This window comes from Lupinus angustifolius, chromosome LG19 (genome assembly GCF_001865875.1).
Source record: "Lupinus angustifolius cultivar Tanjil chromosome LG19, LupAngTanjil_v1.0, whole genome shotgun sequence".
Lineage (NCBI taxonomy): Eukaryota > Viridiplantae > Streptophyta > Magnoliopsida > Fabales > Fabaceae > Lupinus > Lupinus angustifolius.
The window spans coordinates 11,537,919-11,558,591 of record NC_032027.1 but is presented as its reverse complement, the minus strand read 5'-3'; the positions used below and the strand labels follow the sequence as shown (position 1 = coordinate 11,558,591).

At 32.4% G+C, this 20,673-nt stretch overlaps 1 protein-coding gene across 8 annotated transcripts; it reads left to right on the top strand.

Moving 5' to 3' along the window:
* Window positions 4,566-14,242, top strand: LOC109334740 (putative lipase C4A8.10). Of its 8 annotated transcripts, none has more exons than XM_019570661.1 (12): window positions 4,566-4,707; window positions 7,209-7,309; window positions 7,388-7,538; window positions 8,370-8,437; window positions 8,963-9,033; window positions 9,134-9,403; window positions 10,289-10,452; window positions 10,534-10,589; window positions 10,697-10,749; window positions 13,568-13,736; window positions 13,830-13,927; window positions 14,017-14,242. In XM_019570661.1, the coding sequence occupies exons 3-12, from the start codon at window positions 7,438-7,440 to the stop codon at window positions 14,119-14,121; spliced, it is 1,155 nt and encodes a 384-aa protein (XP_019426206.1). In that variant the 5' UTR covers window positions 4,566-4,707; window positions 7,209-7,309; window positions 7,388-7,437; the 3' UTR covers window positions 14,122-14,242. The 8 variants fall into 8 exon arrangements, with proteins under 8 accessions (XP_019426206.1, XP_019426205.1, XP_019426203.1 ...); XM_019570662.1 differs by lacking the exon at window positions 4,566-4,707 and adding an exon at window positions 6,773-6,894; XM_019570663.1 differs by lacking the exon at window positions 4,566-4,707 and adding an exon at window positions 6,866-6,886.

The following is a 20,673-nucleotide window of genomic DNA, read 5'->3' as shown; positions in this document are numbered from 1 at the left end:
ACTCCATAAATTTTCGTTATAGGTGAAATTAACTACTGCATTGACATGTTAAATTAATAGTAATTAAAAATTCCATTTTGTTTTAATATAGACTATTAAATTATTATTATTTAATTTTTTATGTATACTAGTCTTAGTATATTAACTACATTTAACTCTGCAATTTATTTATCATTTTTTTGTCAATCAATTTTAGAATGGCTGAATTCCTATATGATAATGTTGACTAGCAGCATTGTTGTATTGTAATTGTTGTAAATCTGATTGTAGTATTTTTCTTTTGACATATTAGTAATATAATAATATATTTGTACATAGATCAATTTCACAAAGCCATAAAGTTTAAGAAGAAACTAAGAAGAAAAAGTAGTTCCTCATGATTACTTCAGTTTAAATGAATTTTATATACTTTCCCACGATAAATAATATTTTATGACACATATTAATTTTCTTATGATGGAGGAGATATTTATAGGATAGTATATTATTTTTTAAAGATTACATTTCATCAGTGTCTCCTGTCTTGATTTGCTATCATATTGTCTGTTTGCTTTATATACAAATATTCTACAGTATTAAAATTATAAAAAAATGTAGTAAAATACATATAATATCTAGTATAATTTGAGAATGATAGGCATACAACCCTAAACAACAAGAGCATATAGTATTTCTATAATTATGATTTCTAAATCATTTAACAATAACAATAATGTCATGCTCGTGAAAAATGATATAATTTTTTATTAAAAATGAAATAATGGTTCATAAAAAATATTGAAACATTACTAATTTAAAATATTATATTATTAGGGGCAATTTACTTGGTTAGACACCTAGAGATTCATAATCTCATGATTGAAATTATGAGTAATAATGAATTGAACTAATTTGACATTTTTTCCAAACTCGATTTATTATTAAGCTCGATAAATTTGTTTAATTGACCAAATGAGTTGAACATAAGCTAAAAATTGAACTCGTTAAATAAACAAGTCAAGTACAAATTGATTTGTTAGACTCATAAGATAACTCAATTATATACTATATATATATATAAAGGTGACCTAAATGAGAACAACTTTCATATAAAAATTGTAAAAAGAGTAAATCAAAATTATACAATCATACTATTTTTATTACTTGACTATAAAACAATACATCTCCTCTACATATATTGTACGGTGATAAAATATAATTAATAAAAATGAAAAATATATATATATTGAAAATAAATGATATTTATATATTATCACTGCAACATTTATTATTCATATTTAATTATCATTGTCTCATTAAATAATCTAAATGAATAATATATGATATACAGTTTATGTATAAATCTTTATACTGATAGTATATAATATTTCATTCTTAATAAAAATGGGTGTCACATGGAGTTTGGTTGAGTTTTATGAAGAAGTCCCTACGATAGTTGTTTACTTTTGTTTTGTGTGCATTTGATGCACAATTGTGTACCGAACCAAAAATTATTGAAGCAACTATTATTTATGTCTACCTAATGCAACAACACCTGATGCTTTATTATAAATTAGATTTAATAATAAAACTTTAATTTTAACTCTTTTAAAAATCATTTCACCTACAATTTAATCATGTAATTTGTTATAAACATTTTACAATTTAACATTTAGTCTCACATCTCAAATTAAATTTTATACAAACAATACATAAATATTAAATTCTAATAACAATAATATGTCAATTCTATTTACTATTTAACAAAAAAACTTTTGTCACGTCAACAATGACACATGTCAATATCTTATGCAAAATTTTCTCTCTAAAAATTCTCTACTCTTAGTATACAACCTCACATATAAGATGAAAAATTCTTTTTGCTATTTGTTTCAATTTAATACTATTTACTATTTAAAAAAAAAACTTTTTGACATCTGTCAATACCTTATGCAAAATTTTCTCTCCAAAAGTTTCATACCTCTTAATGTGCAACCTCACACATAATAGGTAGAGAACTTTTAGAGGAAAATTTTATATAAGGTATTGAGATGTGTCATTACTTAAGTGGCAAATTTTTTTTTTGTTAAATAGTAAATAGAATTTACATAAGGTATTGACATGTGTCATTGCTGATGTGACAAAAGTTTTTTTTTGTTAAATAGTAAATAGTGTTAAATTGAAACAAATAGCAAAGAAAATTTTTCATCTTATATGTGAGGTTGCGCACTAAGAAATAAAAAACTTTTAGAGCAAAAATTTTGCATAAGATATTGACTTGTGTCATTGCTAAGGTGACAAGAGTTTCTTTTGTTAAATAGTAAAGAGAAGGAACATATTATTATTATTATTAGAATTTAATATTTATGTATTGTTTGTATAAACTTATTTTTTAAAATAATATCACTACGTTATCTATTATTCGCATTTATAAGTCAACAACTATTATTATTTTCGCATTTATAAGTCAACAACTATTATTATTTTCGCATCTATAGAAAATTTATAAGTGAAATATTCCTAAGCACAAATAAATTCGTTTTCTCTTATAAACATTATATGTATTTTAAACTCACAAGAATCAAAATTTGAGCATAAAGTTAGTTTTTCTATCCTCTCAAATAGAGAATCAAAATAATGTATGCTTAAGATTGATAAAAATATTTTTTTAAAAGAAAATTATAAAGAGAAAAATATATAAAGATAGAGATAACAAAATTAAGATCAACATACACAGATTATGGAATAACCCCACTAAAATTAGTTAATCAAAAAATAGTTCACTAACAAAAGATAACACAACCCATGAATAAAATTTAATGCAAGAAACAAATAAATCATAAGTAATCATGCCATGACTTCATATGCATATGATAATGTGTGTATGGAAAAAGTAATTAAAGAAAATTAATATATAAAAAGCAAATATGACATTTTTAAGGTGACAAATAAATGGGTTTGAGTTGGAGAGTTATATGAGGCGATATCATAAATAGGAGATACGTCATGTGATACTAAAGAGGGTGAAGCTTCCTAGAGCGTGAGTGTTTTGAAGAGAATATTGACTTCTTTCTTGTCCATTAGTCATGTAGAAGTATTATTCTTTGAGAGAAAAATGTAAGCACCGACGATGTATGAATTTTATACATTATCACCTCATCACCGACTATTCATATCTAATCTACATTAATTCTTTAAAAAGAGTAACATAAATCAATGATGGATGATGTAATGATTGTGTATAATTTTTTACACTGATAATACATAGATATTACACTATCCTTAAATTTTGTTATTGAATTTTGAAATATACTAAAAACAATATCTCTATAATAATTTTTTGAAATATTTGAGAGGTGTGCTACTCATCAATCCTTAGGTACCTATTGGATCCGCAAGTACCAAAAAAATCAAAAAATAATAAAAAATAATTGCGAGCAACGTATGCAATTGTTCATCTATTTTCTACAATCTTATATGTTATTTTAGACAATTAAATTATAATAAAATTACATAACATAATGTAAATTGTCGATTAAACACAATTCCCTTTACTTAAACATTAAAAAGTCAATATTTCAACATTACCATCGAAATTTGTTTAATAAGAACCATGTAACCAACATAAACATTGCATCACAATTATAGATTAATAACTTAACATAATTGTTTAAAAACGTAATATTACAATTATGACAAACCCGTTCAACATCAAATTTAAAAAATATTTAGTTAGAACTACATGTGAGTTAAAAAAAACCCAAATCCGACTCATTACAAATATTATTAGCTGGTAGGGATGTTTGAATACAGACCGATCCAAAAATAAAACCAAAAACTGATCTAAAATAGATCGAAACTGCAAAAAACTGAATGTGTTTGAATTGTATTGAATTTATTTTTTAAAGACCAATCGGTCTGGTTTTCGGTTTCACCTATTGGATCTATTCCGGACAGAAATTGTTTAAGTGTGCTCATATTGTTGTTGTTATTGTTATTGCTATTTACTGTTGTTGTTTACTTTATTGTTGCTATATTGTTGTGTTTTGTTGGACACTTTTTGATGTTGTTGGACACTTTTTGATGTTGTTGAACACTATTTTTTTAGTTTTTATGCTTAATATTTAGTTATTTTTATGAGTTTTGAGTGTATGTGCAACTTCAGTTTTTTATAAAAATATCGATATAAACCGAGCTGAAACCACGTATAATATTTGGACTGGATTGGATCAAGCATCTCAATATAAACAGAATAAACTAGACTAGACTGCATGTTATTATATGTTTGAATCAAATGTTTTTTTTACCTAAAAACTGATTCAAATGGACTGCAATTAATCTCTTTCAAGATTCGTGATTGCCCCTCACAACAAATGTTGCTTAATGAATCAAACCATCAACTTTGAGATCCAACAATACCTTACACTAATAGACCAACCATCAACTTTGAGATCTAACAATACCTTACACTAGTAGACCAACCATCTTGTTGATATTCTTATTTTATGATTGATATCATAGGAACCATCTTTAGGTAATGAATTTAGGCGCCACGTGATTGGTATTTGGTAGGCCTACCTAGTTGACTCGCTCATCGCATTCCAATCGAGCAACCTTACCCATCCCTCACACACCACGCTATTATTTCATTCACATTTCAGAATCACCAATCTGTTTTGTTCTGACCCATTGGCTCAGCCACCAAATATCCCCGTGTCAGTTTGGCAGGTACCCCTCTCTACCACACACCGCTACATTCATATTTGTATAATATCATATCATATTCATCTCAAATATCAATTTATTTCCCCCAAAAAATTGGAATACACAATCTAATACCATATCATTAATTAATTTGCATTGCAATTATAAAGAGAAAAATATATAAAGATAGAGATAACAAAATTAAGATCAACATACACAGATTATGGAATAACCCCACTAAAATTAGTTAATCAAAAAATAGTTCACTAACAAAAGATAACACAACCCATGAATAAAATTTAATGCAAGAAACAAATAAATCATAAGTAATCATGCCATGACTTCATATGCATATGATAATGTGTGTATGGAAAAAGTAATTAAAGAAAATTAATATATAAAAAGCAAATATGACATTTTTAAGGTGACAAATAAATGGGTTTGAGTTGGAGAGTTATATGAGGCGATATCATAAATAGGAGATACGTCATGTGATACTAAAGAGGGTGAAGCTTCCTAGAGCGTGAGTGTTTTGAAGAGAATATTGACTTCTTTCTTGTCCATTAGTCATGTAGAAGTATTATTCTTTGAGAGAAAAATGTAAGCACCGACGATGTATGAATTTTATACATTATCACCTCATCACCGACTATTCATATCTAATCTACATTAATTCTTTAAAAAGAGTAACATAAATCAATGATGGATGATGTAATGATTGTGTATAATTTTTTACACTGATAATACATAGATATTACACTATCCTTAAATTTTGTTATTGAATTTTGAAATATACTAAAAACAATATCTCTATAATAATTTTTTGAAATATTTGAGAGGTGTGCTACTCATCAATCCTTAGGTACCTATTGGATCCGCAAGTACCAAAAAAATCAAAAAATAATAAAAAATAATTGCGAGCAACGTATGCAATTGTTCATCTATTTTCTACAATCTTATATGTTATTTTAGACAATTAAATTATAATAAAATTACATAACATAATGTAAATTGTCGATTAAACACAATTCCCTTTACTTAAACATTAAAAAGTCAATATTTCAACATTACCATCGAAATTTGTTTAATAAGAACCATGTAACCAACATAAACATTGCATCACAATTATAGATTAATAACTTAACATAATTGTTTAAAAACGTAATATTACAATTATGACAAACCCGTTCAACATCAAATTTAAAAAATATTTAGTTAGAACTACATGTGAGTTAAAAAAAACCCAAATCCGACTCATTACAAATATTATTAGCTGGTAGGGATGTTTGAATACAGACCGATCCAAAAATAAAACCAAAAACTGATCTAAAATAGATCGAAACTGCAAAAAACTGAATGTGTTTGAATTGTATTGAATTTATTTTTTAAAGACCAATCGGTCTGGTTTTCGGTTTCACCTATTGGATCTATTCCGGACAGAAATTGTTTAAGTGTGCTCATATTGTTGTTGTTATTGTTATTGCTATTTACTGTTGTTGTTTACTTTATTGTTGCTATATTGTTGTGTTTTGTTGGACACTTTTTGATGTTGTTGGACACTTTTTGATGTTGTTGAACACTATTTTTTTAGTTTTTATGCTTAATATTTAGTTATTTTTATGAGTTTTGAGTGTATGTGCAACTTCAGTTTTTTATAAAAATATCGATATAAACCGAGCTGAAACCACGTATAATATTTGGACTGGATTGGATCAAGCATCTCAATATAAACAGAATAAACTAGACTAGACTGCATGTTATTATATGTTTGAATCAAATGTTTTTTTTACCTAAAAACTGATTCAAATGGACTGCAATTAATCTCTTTCAAGATTCGTGATTGCCCCTCACAACAAATGTTGCTTAATGAATCAAACCATCAACTTTGAGATCCAACAATACCTTACACTAATAGACCAACCATCAACTTTGAGATCTAACAATACCTTACACTAGTAGACCAACCATCTTGTTGATATTCTTATTTTATGATTGATATCATAGGAACCATCTTTAGGTAATGAATTTAGGCGCCACGTGATTGGTATTTGGTAGGCCTACCTAGTTGACTCGCTCATCGCATTCCAATCGAGCAACCTTACCCATCCCTCACACACCACGCTATTATTTCATTCACATTTCAGAATCACCAATCTGTTTTGTTCTGACCCATTGGCTCAGCCACCAAATATCCCCGTGTCAGTTTGGCAGGTACCCCTCTCTACCACACACCGCTACATTCATATTTGTATAATATCATATCATATTCATCTCAAATATCAATTTATTTCCCCCAAAAAATTGGAATACACAATCTAATACCATATCATTAATTAATTTGCATTGCACCTTACTCACGATTCTGGCAACGTTGTTCTCTCTCTCTCTCTCTCTGCATTTTTTCATTGGTATTATTATATTTATCATAGAGAGCAACGAAAACATTTGTTATATACAATATAAATGGCAACAACCTCATTCATTCACGCGCGTGGTTTTTACTCGCCACCAATTGATAATCGCAGGAATTGCACCAAACAAGGACTTATATTCTTCTTCTCTTCATCTTCTTCTTCCTGTTCTCCTTCTTCCTCTACCTCTAATTCAGTTTTGAGTTTTTCTTTTGGTAATTATTTATTTTACTTTTTCTTTGTGTTGGTTCTAAATTGTAATTGAAATTATGAGAAGATTTGAATTTGTGCAGAAAGGAACAAAGGAAAGAGATATCGGAGCCTTAGAGTTAGATCTCAAGTTATGAGTACTACTACTGAGGGGAATTCTGTTGCTACCACCTCTGCGAATTTGAATAATGATCCTGATCATCTCCTTGTTCTGGTTCATGGCATCTCCGGCAGGTATATTTTGATTGAGCATAATCTTTATGAAGACTTTGTTTGAATTTATCTTATTTTATTCCTTATGTTTTACGAGTTATCTTATTATTTTATCGGTAGTTATGAGGCTGACACAACGATAAGGTTGTTTGCCTTATGTCAGGAGGTATGCGTTTAAATACCTGAAACAGTCAGGTTTCCTCCCTGGAACCCACTAGGTGGTACTCTTGTATATTGGGCCGCCCTTTCAGTTATGTAGTATTGTGTCAATTTATTTTATATGAAGACTTTGTCTATTTGATAAACTTAATGGTTTGACATTCAAAAAGCCTTTCCATTCAACAGGCCTTCATATTTGAGGAATCAAAAGTTTGTTTTAGTTATTTCTCATAAAAACAAGGTGGAAAGAAAATAAATATGTCTAATGCTTTCATGATTATGAACAATGTTAAGAGTTGATTTTAAAATAAACCATGATTTCTTGCTATGTTCAGTTGTGCTAAATTTTTTTATTGATTTGTTAACTTGTGAAAAATGAGTGATTTTATTCCTCCTTTAAATCTATTACATGTATATTTGAATTTGAAGTAGAAACTTAGAGGGTCCCTATGTGACTGTCTAACACTGAACAAGGGAACAAAAAGCCTCTATCAGAATTCAGAAGTTATGCATAATCTCAAATGTTGGCAAATTTCCTTAGTCATCCATGTAGATCTAAATTCTATCTTTTGTTTTTTCTACAAAATATGTGGCAAGGAATGTCTACCATCTGTTCTCTTCTTTCTGCTTTTTCTCTCTCTAGAACTTACTTGTATACAAAGTTAATGGATGTTTTAGTTTTAACTGACACAGCCCAAGTGACTGGACATATGCAGAAGGAGAGTTAAAAAGGCAACTCGGAAAAAACTTTTTAGTTTATGGTAACTACATCTTTTTTACTTGTGGTTTCATCCCATATATGGTGTCTTAACCACATTTTTTCTTAATTTCTGTTGACGAAATTGTTATTTGAGATGTGCTTGATTGGGGAAAGTCTTGTTGTATTGCCCAAATGGCTTAAACCTATAGTTGAATACTCGAATACAAAAGATATTCAAACCATAACAAGACAATGATTTATAAATCTTTGAAGGATTGTTTGATTTCTTGCTGTAGACGGAATGAGTTGCTTTATCCACATCAAAGTAGTTAGAGATGGCTTGCAAAATCATGCTATTGTTCTAATGCTAAATCCTTTTTAGGTAATGCATGAGAAAATCTACTTGTATAAGTTGTACAATGTTTAGCCTATGATGTATATGATGACAATAATCAGTTTATATGGTGTGTGAAAGTTTCTTTTGAATTGTTTGTGTACCTGTTAGGGATTTTTCGCCATAGACAATACCTCAATGTGAGATTAATGGTTAAGCAGGAGTCCTTAAAAATTAATTTGATGTCTGCAGCAAGTGCATCAAATGCTTACAGTTTGACATTTACTGGGATTGATGAAGCTGGAATGCGATTAGCTGATGAAGTGAGTCTGAAATATATGCAAATTTATGTGTGTAAAGTTTAGACCTCCAAGCTCAGTTCTGATAGCTTGGAGTTATTTCATGTAATATCTATCATGACAGGTTAGGCAAGTTGTAAAACAGACAAAGAGCTTGAAAAGAATATCCTTTCTAGCACATTCTCTAGGAGGCCTCTTTGCTAGATATGCAGTTGCTGTCCTTTATTCACCTGATACCTATACTAGTGACCAACATGTTGATACGGAAAACAGCATGATGGAAAGTTCACAGAGAACAACAAACTTTTCAAATGGTGGGATGATTGCTGGGTTGGAGCCAATTAATTTTATTACTTTAGCAACTCCACATCTTGGTGTAAGGGGTAAAAACCAGGTTTGTTTATGAAGTTTAAATTATGGAGCTTATTGATTTATATAAGTATAGACTTGTATCTCAGATTCTGAGCCATATATAGTTCTGGTATTTTTTCACTTGAGGTAATATTATTTTGAAGTTTTATACTGATGATTCACAGTTTTCTTAATGATTTTGACATAATGGTTATAACTTCATTAAAACTGACCCCAGAATGAGACTAAGGCTTGATTGTTGTTGTGGTTTTAACATCATTAAAATGTTCAAGACTACAACTTGTTAGAATTTTGTGCTATCTGAGGATTTTTCTCACTTATTATAGAGGGCCCTATGTTTTCTTGTTAGTGAGCATGTTATAAATACTACTCTAGCATGCGGCCTCAATCCTATTGTTATGGTGACCACCAAACCCACATCATGCTGCAATCGCGGTATTAAATTGAATCACAGTGATGTAGCTGCATTGGGCCACATCGCAATCACATTGGACCACATTTGGGCCACATCAAATTCAAAAACATTTTTTAATCACAAAAAAGTTCAAATTGTAACGACTGCAATCAGCATTGCAATGGTCACAGTGGCCACAATTACCACAACTGTAACCACAATTTAAAACATTGGTCATGTTTTATCTTAACAATGTCATAAGAGAAGCTTGTAATAAGATTTATTATTTTGCTATACTCTAATTCTGCAGTCCTGAAAAAACAACTGCAAAACAGTGTCAATTAAATTCATGTTAAACCCATTAAAATTATCAATTAGTTGAATATCTTAATTCTAAGAATAATTCTAAATCATTGATGTTCCAACCCTTCATTTCTTGCACCTGTTGTCTCATCTTTATGGAAAATATGTAGGTCATCAGAGTTTTGACTGTTTATTATGCATGTTTTTCAGCTTCCATTTCTGCTGGGTATCCAATTCCTAGAAAAACTTGCTGCACCATTAGCTCCTTATTTTGTTGGTCGGACTGGTGCTCAGCTGTTCCTAACAGATGGTGAACCCAACAATCCATCTCTTCTTTTGAGAATGGCTTCTGATTGTAAAGATGAAAAATTTCTGTAAGTAAAATCTTTCTGTGCTGAGTGCTGACTATAAACTCCTCTGTTTCAGTAGTGCTTATAAGATTTACTGTTTTGTAGATCTGCACTAGGAGCATTTAGATGTCGGGTTGTTTATGCTAATGTATCATATGATCGTATCCATTCAGTATATATTCCTTTAGTACAACATTCTTGGTATATCGTCCACAAACTTATTGTCTCTTCTCCTTAATTTTTTTGTAATTCCTTTAACTTTATATAGATATGGTTGGGTGGCGTACGTCCTCTATAAGGAGGGAAAGCGAACTTGGTAAGGTGAAGATAATTTCTTCTTTTGTATCAACTTTCAATTTGGTTATTCATCTGCATATTTAAATTTTAACATTTGTAAGTTTAATATTTAGATTATAATAAGGTAAATCCACTAGGAATCTAGGATTATTAGTTAATACATAGTAGCTGAAATCTGGACTGTGGGTTGAAGTCCTGCACTGGTTAAGGAGTCTTAGGGAATATATCTTCAAAGGCAGCCTCTCTTATTTATCACTTACATGCTAAGTTGTACATCTGCCAGTGAGATAACTTTATGTCATCTCACCAACCCGCATAACGACATCTAATTTTCTTTTTAAATTTTTGTCTCAAGAAGGGCCGACAACCCTATATTATTCTTCATACAAAAAGAATAAATCTCTCTTTGTTTATTAGGGCTATTATAGCCCTTAATATTCCAGATAGCTAACCTCTCCAATGGGACCATATCTATTTGAAAGATGTTCCCCATTTAGCTGACCTGCCATTTTCCCAGACCCTTTAGTCTTGCTTTCTAAACCTGTTTTCTGTATAATTGTCTGATGCAGGCCTGAGCTCTTTTTTTGCTTCTTCATTTTAACTTCAACCCATACTTCTTTATTTCCTTTTACAATTTCCCCTTGGTTCCCTTCTGCTTAGTTAGTCTTTTGCTTGCTAGATACTGTCACATTCTCCTTAGAGTGTTGCTTTTTTCCATCTTGCTTTACATGGACAGTAACAGTTGCATTTAATTTCTTCTTTTTCCTGCAATTGGCCTTTTCATGTTCATACCATTACATTCTCCACATTTAACCGGTTTCTATCCATAATGGACACCCTGCTCAATGATAACTCCATATTCATTGTCAAACATAATGTTTCTTGCGTTGATTCTTGAATTCCCAACAACAACAACAACCAAGCCTTTACTTGAACTAAAATTCTGGCAAAACCAATTCTCTTTGTTTAGTGTTAATGCATCCACCATAACAGGAATACCAATTACACTAGCTATCTTGCTCAAAGAAGTCAAACTCCAATATTTCAATGGAAGTTTAGGCAACTGAATCCGTATAGGAACTTTTTTAATTTTATTTTTATCACAATCCATGTCAACAAACCGCTCCTTAATGATTACAGATTTACAATCAAAGTGATAAACCCCAGTTTCCAATATTTCATGAACATCATCAGCCGAATGAAATTTAATCAAATATATTCCATTATGTATGAGATGAACCTTGTCAACTTTCCTCCCCCAAATTCTTGTATGATATCCATTCACAACAGAGTATGAAGGAAATGCACCTAATTATAACTCATGATTGTGTTCTCCCAAAAAAACTTTCTCAAATGCTACATCAGCCTCATTAATTTTGCCTAACCTGTGTTCCTCTGATTTTACTGGACGAATGAATTCCAAGCGAGCACCAGAGTTCTTTAACTTGGTAATGTCCAATTCCCCCAATAGTTCATTGACTTTTCTGCAGCCTCCTTAGCATCCATCATTACATGAGTTTCATCCTTCATAATTTTCAGTTCTTTTATTTTGGAAGACCAACCCACCAGCAATTGTTGCATTTGAGAGTGCTTTGTTTCCTCCAACTTCCCTTTAGCATCATCTAGTACATGAAGTACTCCAGCTAATTTCTGCACTATATCCTCATCTGATTCTTCATTTGCTTTTTTCACCAATCTAGATCCAGATTTGGACTCCGATTGTTCATGTTTTCACGCACCAGATGAATTAGAAAGGTCGATGGAAAATGAGAAGGATTGACAATATTTTCTTTCGACTTCTTGCCATGGCAGGTGTTGACACCGAGAGATTCAAAGAGAATCGCCTCTCTCATAGCTATCCAATTATGGAATTTTTTACTCCTCACTGCAGAGTGCTGACTATTTGTAGCGTTATCTTATCTCTTATGTCTTACTATAATTATGAATTTGAGATAGCATTGCCTTTTGCTAAAGAGCCGCAGCTTCTAGCCTTAAAATGATTAAGTTAGTATTGGAAGTTGAATATGCATCAGCACATCCCTGCAATGCTTGTGTTTTCGAAAATTTACAGTCGTCCTTATGAAAAAAATACTAAATAATATATCAGAGCAATTGACAATATGGAATTAAGATTAAAGATTGTGTTTAGCATGTTCTGATAGAATCTTAGATGTGGAGAGAGGTCAACTCATTGACCAGCTAAGCCATGGGCCCAAGATTTGGAAGGTGTATTCTAGAAGGGGCAGAAAGGGGATATAAAGCTTATGCTGATGTGGAAGTGCAAGTGAGAGAAGATTCTGTTACACAATGGGAGTTAGAATATTGAGAGTTACTTTACTGTTATATAGAAGGGAGTGAGAAAGGAAGGGGCATCTTTTGTAAGGAAGGGAAATTGATAGGTCAGAGAACGTTACATTCTCTGTAGGAGCTGAGCTCTGTGGGTAGTAGAAAATATCCTACTACACCTTTATCTTTATTCTACTTTCAATAAACTGTTTGTCTCTCTTTTTTATTCCTCTTTCTGTGCTTCTTTCATGATCCTCTAATACTAGAACCTATCATGTTCAGCATGTGAAGAAGTATTGCAAGCTAGAAGTATAAATCGTTAATGAACACAGTTTATGATAGAGCATCATGATGTTATTCGATCCAGGTTGCCAACTCCACTTGGACTATGGCTTGGTTGTTGTTGTACTTTTACGGAAAGAGAGAAAATGCCAGCATTCTTTATGTTTAGTCTGAGAAATTATTAAATATAAAAAGGGAAACATTTGAACCATAGAAGTTAAGAGTGTATATATTCTTGTTTGTAGAGTACTAACATGTTCTATTGTATTAACAGCCTCCAAGCAAATCTTTGGATGGATACAGGCATGTTGTTGATGTGAAATACTGCCCCCCGGTTCCTTCTGATGGGCCTCAATTTCCTCCGGAGGCCGTGAAAGCAAAGGAGACAGCACAAAATACACATGATACCCAGAATATTGTGGAATATCATGAAATTGTGGAGGGTGATTATTATTACCAAAAGTTACTTAAGATGTCTAATTTACATTGAGTTACTATTACCATATCACTAATACCAATTTATGTGCTTTTAATAGAGGAGATGATAAGGGGATTACAACAATTGGGGTGGAAAAAAGTTGATGTTAGCTTCCACTCAGCATTCTGGCCTTTCTTTGCTCATAACAACATTAATGTACTGCTTCCTTTAAATCATCTTTTCAGGGATGATAGTTCATTGATAAATAGTTTTCTTTTTTAACTTGAGTTCTCCTTTTATTTCAGGTGAAATATGAATTCCTTCACAATGCTGGCGCAGGAGTAATTACTCATGTTGCTGACAGCATTAGACAGCAAGAAACATCATCAGTCTTGGCTGGTAGCTTTTAACTTATATGCCAATGATGTGTATGATTTCACTCTGCTTGGAACATAACTGAAAATAAAGGATGGAAAAAATCATTCTGTTATTTTAGTGTTGATTATTATCCTTACAACATTTTTTATGATATTGAGTATGGAAGTTTTCGGACCTCATTAGATAGGAGTATCATGTACTAATCGCCTTATCCAATGGAAGCTAGTACTCGTTGAGAAGTTAGATTCTAAAGATTTCATTTGTTGGCTAAATCTTGAATGAGATAAAATGTAGAATACTTTATGAAATGAAATGTGCGGAATCGCAGAAAATATGGCCTGAAAGGCTATTTCAATAGCAGCATCCAAAATGCCTATACCAACTCAATTCATTATTTCGGGATCAAAAAACTAAAGGAAAGAAGTCTTTGGGATAAAAACAATGTCAATTGTAGGTTTTCTTTAACACAAAATATCTTTTTTTACTTCAACCCCGAACCAAGGAATCCATTAAATATGATTCAAAATGTATCTTGTTCTATCGCTGATTAGAGATTTTACTATGAAAAATATGAACCAGAGTTTGAAGAAGGGGAAGGAATCCTCGATCTTCAACAAATAGAGGAAGATTTATTCAATCTGATGCATCAACATTGTAAAGATTTTATACACATCGAGTTCATCATTCACCATTCATTTTCAATAATAATTGACTTTTCAACAAAAGTAATACAAATGAATGGTAGATGATATACTGACTGCATATAAATCATTACAATGACAATATAAGAGTTTTATATATTGTCAATCCATCATCTACTATTCATTTTCAATCATCATTGACTCTTCAAAAAAGTAATACAAATTAATGATGTATGATGTATTGACTGTATATAAATATTTATACTAACAATATATTGATATTACATTCTATTAAAAATGAAAGAAAATCATTATGTAATTTTATAACAAATATAATAATATTATGAAGGTTTAAATCCTTGTAAAGATCTGATGGATACAACAACCTAGGGGTGAGTATGGGACGGGTTAGGACAGGGCATGTCCCTTACCTGTCCATAAATATTGATCAGGTCAATTTTTGAACCTGAACTCATCCCTAATTAGGATGGGACGCATGAGGGATGAGTTCAAAATAAGACGAGTCAAGATAGGGACGAGTCCGGGTTGGAAAAGCACAAAGTGGCAAACATATATTTTTTCACAAATATTTAAGAATGCACAATCAAAATTATCACAATCTTTGTATAAACTCAATTAAAAACTGCATCTCACACACATCAGTATATAAACTAAAAAAGTTCACACAAAAATGAATACAATAACTTGCTATTAACTAACTCTTAAGCGTTGCAGTGTCATTCACTCTCGTCGCAACAATCCTTCACTATCCAAGAGAATTAAACAATGAAAAAAATGTAAGGAATAATGATCATATGATAAGTGGTGTGGATATGTTGTGTGGACTTGTAGGTATTTCAGTTATGTGGGTTGAATATAATGGGTATTGATAGATACTTATTCAACTATTCTTGATATATAACTATAAGGGACGGGCCGGTGACCCGGACATAGACTCGAACCCGTCCTTTTTTGACGACATGTCTGTCTCTTTTAATCAGGTCTGTCCTTTTTTATTTATTTGGACGTATCTGACCCGCCCCTAAATCATTAGGTTGAGACAGGTCTATGGGTCGGGCCGGGTCTTATTCACCCCCACAACAACCCAATCAATAAGGAAGTAATTACATAGGAAGGTAATAGGGATAAATATCATGTGCAAATGTTCTAGAGAAGGCAAATATGGATGAATGATTATGTAAACAAATAATAATAAGGATCAGACATGTTTTTATTATTATTTTTCTTTAATTAAAATATTCATTGTCTAAGATGAGGCCAAATGTATAGTCTTGAACTTTTTTAGGGTTTACTTTCTTGTACTTAAAGTTGGACTATTGCCTTCAGAATGGTATGAAAAACATGAAGTAAAACTCAATTTTATTTCTACCTTAGATTTACTTTAAAGTTTCCTTCTTTGATAACTATCATCCTACCAAATTGGTGCTTTCATCCATCTCAAGCCTACATCTCAATTTGCAGAGTATCCACTAAGCAACATTTTGGTGAACTCCAATCCATGGTCTCTTAGACTTGTATTATGTTTATACCTCCATTGTGAACATGTTTTCAACTCTGATAACTAAGTTTCACTCAACGCCAACAACACGACATTCAGGTCTCAAGCCCACAATGGCTACAACATCCTTATTCCGGCTTGGGCAATACAAAGAAATAAAACTTTTCATTAAACACTATATGATTTGTCAACAAAGTAAGCATTTGCCATATAAGCAACAATTGTTACTTCAACCATTACCGTTGCCCCAACCGGTATGGGTAGACATTTGCATAGATTTTATTATTTCATTATCCTCCTCATATAGATACACAATCATCTAGGTGGTCGTGGATCACCTAACATGACCAGTTTGTAGCTCTACCGACTTATTTTATAGTGATCCAATTTGTAGACCAACTTGTTGCAAAAATCTGTAAATTACACGACATCTTGATGTTTGAGATGTCATAGAGAGTGGGTGAGAATGAAGAGGAGAGAAGATAAAATTGACCAAAGGCCATATGTACTTTCATTAATTGTTGAAGAAAGAGTTTATCTCTTCTTTATACAACCAAAACCAAAATAGTAAAACGACCAAAATTGAAAAACAAAAATAACAACCCGTGAAGTATAAAAGAGGAAAGACGGGTCATAAAACATAAAAAGGACCCAAAACTGTTATTCTATAACAAAAGAAAAGAAAGGAGAAAAAACAGAAAGCATAGAAATCGAAATTAGATGTGGCTAAGCCAAGCTCTACTCCTTAGTCATCCTTCAATATTTTACAGCCCCCCTCAAGTTGGGTGATGAATGTCCAAGAGACCCAACTTGGACAAAAAGGAGTGAAAGGGGGTTGAATGGTATGGCTTAGTAAAGACATCAACAAGTTGTTGAGCAGAGGGGATATGAAGAAGGTGTATGAGGCCTTTATTGATCTTTTATCTTACCACATGAAAATCTATCTCAATATGCTCGGTTCTCTCATAGAAGACTGGATTATGAGCTAGATAGATTGCAGATCGATTATCACAGTAGATGGAGCATGCTATTTGTAATGGAGATTGAAGATCATTGAAGATGTATTGCATCCATTGAATTTCACAAACAAAAGAGCCTAAAGCTATATATCAGCTTCATAGGAGGATCTGCTTACAATGTTTTGTTTTTTTGTTTTCCATGAGATAAGTGAATTGCCAAGAAAAACACAGAAACCAATGAGAGATTTTCGTGTGCCCAAACAAAAAGCCTGGTCTAAATTAGAAAACCATGTTAACTTGAGGGTATTGGAAGAAGAAAAGAAGAGTCCTTGTGCAAAGGCATTTTTCGGATAATGCATGACACACATGACTGCTTTGTAGTGTAAATCCATTAGTGTACCCATAAACAAGCTGAGTTGTTGGACAGTGTAGGAGATATCTGGTCTAGATATGGTGAGATACAAGAGTCTTCCTACAAGCCTTTTATAGTAAGAAGGATCTAAGAAGGGAACACCTTTATCAACTTGTAGCTTTGTAGATGGATCAAAATGAGTTTTAGAGGGTTTGGATGCAAGGCAACCAGATTCTTCCAATGATGAGAGTGTGTATTTCCTTTGGTTGAGGTGAATACCATTATGGGATCTAGCAATATCAAGGCCTAGGAAGTACCTTAAAGATCCTAAGTCCTTGGTCTGATAAGATTGATGTAGTATGCTTTTGATATGCTGGATTTCTTTGAGATTGTTACTTGTTAAAACAAGGTCATCCACTTAAACTATGATAGCTGTAAAGGAGGTAGCAACCCCTTTAGTGAATAGAGCCTAATATGCTTGTGAGTGTGCAAAGCCTATGGAGATTAGTTTATTGGATAGAGTGGTGTGTCATTCTCTGATGGCCTTCTTAAGACCATAAAGGGATTTATGGAGTTTGCAGACTAGGTTGGCTTGAGGCAGAGGAAGACCAAAAAGGGTTTTCATGTAGACTACCTCATGTAGATCACAATGTAGAACGACATTGTTAATATCCAGCTGTTCAAGGAACCAATAATTGGCAGCTGCCATAGCCAAGACAACTCTAACAGTGGTGATCTTAACTACCAGGGAGAATAGTCCACTCATTCCATTTGAGTGTATCCCTTTGCTACAAGCCTTGCCTCATACCTTTCGAAATATCCATCAGCATGAGATTTTATCTTGTAAACCCATTTGCAGCCAATAGGGTGTTTACCCTCAGGGAGTTCAACCAGGGACCAAGTGTCATTGAAACTTAGGGCATGTAGTTCTTTATTCATAGCCTCTTTCCAATGAGGTAGTTTGCAGGCTTGACCATAAGAAGTTGGTTCTTTGTGGCAAGTAATGTTGAGACAAAAATGCTTATAATGTGGTGAACACTATGTATAAGAAACAATAGAAGACAGATGATGAGCTATTCCTGAGGATGAATTGGTTGAAGAGACAGCTGCTGCAACAAGCTCACAGTGGTAATCTTGCAAGTCTGTGAGTGGTCTTCTGGTTCTTAAGGATTGTTAGGAGGAATAGTTGTGTTTGGTGAAGTTAAGTTGTTGGTTTGATCAGAAGATTGTGTATCTGATAGGGTAGGTGTCTATGTTTTAGGAAAAGGAGGTTTAGTATCTGGAAGATTTGTATTGGAGGTTTCTAGAGGTGTGAGGATAGCAGATTGGTTGAGATCTTGTTGTTGGTCTGATATATAGATTGAAAGGGAAAGTTACTCTCATAAAAGATAACATGTCTAGAGACAAAAACTTCATGAGTTTTAAGGTCATAGAGAATAAAACCCTTAGTTCCTTCTTTGTATCTAAGAAACACAAATGTTTTGGCTCTTGGATCAAACTTGGTTCTATTTTATGTGAGGGTATTGGCATATGCCAAACAGCCAAAGACTTTGAGATGAGAAATAGAAGGCAAAGTGTGAAAGAGGGATTGATATGGACTTTTGTTCTTTAGAATAGGTGTACGAAGCCTATTGATGATATGAGTGGCTTGTTAGATAGAAAAGTTCCAAAACTTTGGAGGGATATGAGATTGGAAGAAAAGGGCTATTGCTACATTTAAAATACGTTGGTGTTTCCTTTCTACAACACCATTTTGTTGTGGTATCTCAACACATGATTTTTGGTGGATAATTCCTCTAGAGGCTAAGAAATCAGTCATAAAAAAATTCACACCATTATCACTCCTAAGGCATTTGAGTTTGGTGTTAAATTGATTTTCAATATAAGCTATAAAATTTATCAAGTGCTGTCTAACTTCAGCCTTGGATTTCATGAGAATAACCCAAGTGAATCTGGTTTTGTCATCAACCAAAGTCAAGAAGTACCTTTGCCCAAACATAGATGGGAGAGAATAGGGTCCCCATATGTCTACATGGAGAATATCAATTGGGTTATGAGTATGAGATAAGCTAAGGGAAGAAAAAGGAGTTTTCTTTGCTTAGACATATGACAAACATCACAAGGCCAATTTATTTTATTCTAAGCAGGAACAAAAGGAAACTGTTTAGAAATCAACAATGAAACACCTTTTGAAATATGTCCAAATCTCATAAGCCACACTAAGACAATTAGTATTGGTTTGAAAGTTAAAAGAACTGGATATAGAGGGCCTGGTTTGTTATAGATTCACCACATATAAGCCTTGTAGCAGCCTCGTTGAACCAATCATCCTCTTTGAAGTACTTTGCACAATAGCACACTGATTCTGAGAAAAAATTAAATGGCAATGCAATGTGCTAATCAATTTGTGTACAAATATCAAATTGACATTGAACTGAGGTACAAAAAGTGCATTATAAAGGACAAGAGTATTGCTCAGTCTGATTGTTCCACAAATTGTTGTGGATACCTTTTCACCATTAGGCAAGGTGATGCATATAGGCATGATACTCCTTTGATCAGTGAAGTTCCTTAGATCATAGTTTATATGATTTGTGGCTCCTGTATCCAGGAGCCATTGAGAACAAAGATTACATGAGGATGAGGGTAAGGTAGTGTTCACAACAGAATTGACATTATGATTTGGATTTGTTTTGTTCTGATTGAGAAGGCTCAAGATGTCTTGGACTTTCTCATCAGTGAAGTCAATGAAGCCTTTTGTATTACTATTGTTCTACCCCTAATCTGTTATAGGAGAATCCTCATTGTCCAAGGGAAAACGAATGCTATTATTTACCATGTTTCTAGGCTTGTTTGATTGATAGCATGGAGGATAACCATGTTTCAGAAATCATGTCTCAACTGTGTGGTTGGTCCTCTCATAATGGGTTCAGAACTTGTTACCTTGCCCTCTACCTCTATCATTGAATCTACTAGTCCTCCATCTTGGGATTCCTCCTCTTCCTCTAAAGCTATTGCCTCTTATTGAGTAATTTTGTTGAGAATTGACAGAAATAATATGTGGCTCAATGTCAAGAGTGGAGTTAATACAACTGCTTAATTGCCTTTCTTGT